Genomic DNA, 2,704 nt, shown 5'->3' on the forward strand with positions numbered 1-2,704 from the left:
CAATAAATCGAATAGAAGCTATACAGTATAGTAAGTAATTATAAATTTACTATAAAATATTTTTTCAAGACAGGTTTTTCCAAACGCGACAGCTTTTTCGCATGATCGTAACAACTTAAAACATGAAAACTTAAATAAAACCAATTCCTCAAAAATTCACAATAAAAGCAAATTCATAGACTCGATAAACCAATTCACAACAATGTCCCGCCTTGAAATGGTTTATTTGATGCAAATCTCGTTGTACTTACCGACAATGAAAGATGTTTTGACATTCATCCAAATCAGTCACAATGCACAAATGGCGATCTCCTCATTAAAAGTGAATCCTTGGTTCACTACAAAAGAAGACATTGAAGAGTTCTGTACTATTTATTCGCCCGACACGGTGAATTGCAACACTTTCATGATACGTTCCGATGTCTTAAAGAAAGCAACTTTTGTAAGAAACTATGTGATACCACCCTCTCCACGTGATGGTATTCCATTTTGTGAAAAGTTCACAACACTCAGCTTGTTACCCAGTTTTGCACCAAACCCAGCACATGGCGACTTTTCACGTGCATTTGAGTGTGTTATCACGTCTGTACCAAGTGTTAAATTGGAATTATCGACATTGGTATATCTCCTCGACTTCTACGAAACGAAGATAACAGACAAACAACACATCCCTTTCATCAAAAAAGTGTTTCTCTATTTCTCTGAAAATAATATTGGATTTAATATTTTTCTCAATAAGCATGGAAATCTCCAATTACACGAACTTATTGAAATTTTAAGAAAGGAATATTCCTGTGATATTACAATCGACTGGACTCATGCAAAACAATACCTTAGTAGCGCCAAATTTACACCAAAGTCGAAAAATTACTCCAATGTTATTGACTTGAACTTCCTGGATGACATCACCCCAATATGTGTAAAAGGAGAGCTTGCTTTTATGACAGAAGGTTTAAAAAATGAAAGAGGGAATGAAAAAATCGCACAAACACTTGAAATGTGCCACGCTACAATAGTGAAACTTATTGGTTCTTCTTGTGACTTAACAACTTTGGTGTTGCCAGAGTGTGTAAACACACTTCTATTAATTGCAGACAGATCTCAAATGAATGACTTAAGAAATGAGTTTCAACCAATTATTCTGCCAAAGAATTTGCATGTTAATAAGTTGCATGCAAAAAATTTAACAATTGAATGTAAAAATACCAACGAAACAGTGAAATACATTGAATTACAAAATGCTGGAATTTTAAATAATACTAAAGACATGAAAAACAAAAGAAAATGGGAAGACCAAAACGACTTTCCATTTGTAAATGTCGAAAAGTTGAAAATATCGTTTTTACCTTTAAAGTGCAGTCTTGAAAAATTGAAACATTTGAAATTTTTGAATTTAAAATCTTTAACCAAATCGGCAGTTTTTGTGAACAAAAATGCAGCACAAAATTTACAAATTGAATACTTAAACAACTGTAAGTTTCTCATCGACGCGGAGGAGAAAAAGGATTTCTTCTTTGAAGATTGTGAAAGTCTCAACTTGGTGTTTTTAAACGATAAAACTTTGGATTTGAAGTTAAGTAAATGTGTGAACCCAAAAATAACAATAACTAATGAAATTCACTCACTTGTATTAGATAATTGTACAAATGTCGAATTGCAACAAAACGCGATCATAGAGAAACTCGTTGTTCTAAAATCAAATTTTGTTGAATTTTCTCAAATTAGAGCGAAAAAAGTTTGTCTGGCGAGTATTTCCGAGTTCGTTCCAATCGATTTTGAGCAAACTGAAACTGTTTTACTTTCAAATGTCAACAATTTTTCATTTGAAAACATTTTCAAAAATTGTACCACTTTGGACGTCGAAAATTGCGACAGTTGCACGTTCATTTTTGATTCCGACAAATTAGAACGTATCACTGTCATCTCTTCGAAGAATTTGAAATTTGCTGGCAACTACAGCAAACTTGAAATTTGTGAAGTTTCGACCGATTCAAAAATAGATTTCCCAAACACCGAAAAAATGACAGTTTTGGCAGTTCCTAAAGACCAACAAAAGGTTGAAACATTAAAAATTGAAGAGTTTAATAGAGTTTGGAATGCGAAGTTAAAAACAATTAAATTAAAAAATAATGAAGGGTGTTTCTTTGATTCTGGATCTGGTGTTGATTTGAAATTTAATCAACGAACTTATCAAAAAATCGATATAATAAAGAGAGATATTTTGTTCAGCAATTACATTTCACAAGAAAACACGTTCATTCGATTTGTACCAAAAATAGAATCACTTGATGTTCTTAAAATCGAAAATTACGTTGGGTATATGCCGAACTTTTGGGGTGTTATTGTTGGCACTTTTATCGTTGAAAATTACATTGGTGAAAAACCATATAACAAAATCATTTATCCAATAATCTCCGCTTCGCACTTGGTGCTTACCAATTGCAAACTTATTGATTTCATTTTTGATAGAACAATGAAAAGTATGACGATAAGCGATTCCACGGGCATGTGTTGTGATTACAAAACCACTGGAAAAATGGACAAAGTTATTTTCAAAAATTCATCGTTTAGCTTTCAGAATTTTGAACAACGGGATTTTGGTAGCAAAGACATCGAAGAGTTGGTGATAGAGAACAGTGTTGTTGGGTCAGGTATCATTATTAATTGTACTGGCACGCTCATTGAAAAGAATGTGAATAAAACA

General features: G+C 32.7%; 1 protein-coding gene across 1 annotated transcript; it reads left to right on the plus strand.

Moving 5' to 3' along the window:
- Positions 1 to 202: 202 nt before the first annotated feature.
- EIN_152270 (hypothetical protein) lies at positions 203 to 2,651 on the plus strand (the record flags this gene model as incomplete). The annotated part of the gene is made up of 1 exon (XM_004257983.1): positions 203 to 2,651. A coding segment is annotated over one exon (2,449 nt), but the record flags the coding sequence as incomplete, so codon positions are not given.
- Positions 2,652 to 2,704: the final 53 nt, after the last annotated feature.

Source organism: Entamoeba invadens (genome assembly GCF_000330505.1).
Source record: "Entamoeba invadens IP1 unplaced genomic scaffold scaff_1105074726367, whole genome shotgun sequence".
Taxonomy (NCBI): domain Eukaryota; phylum Evosea; order Mastigamoebida; family Endamoebidae; genus Entamoeba; species Entamoeba invadens.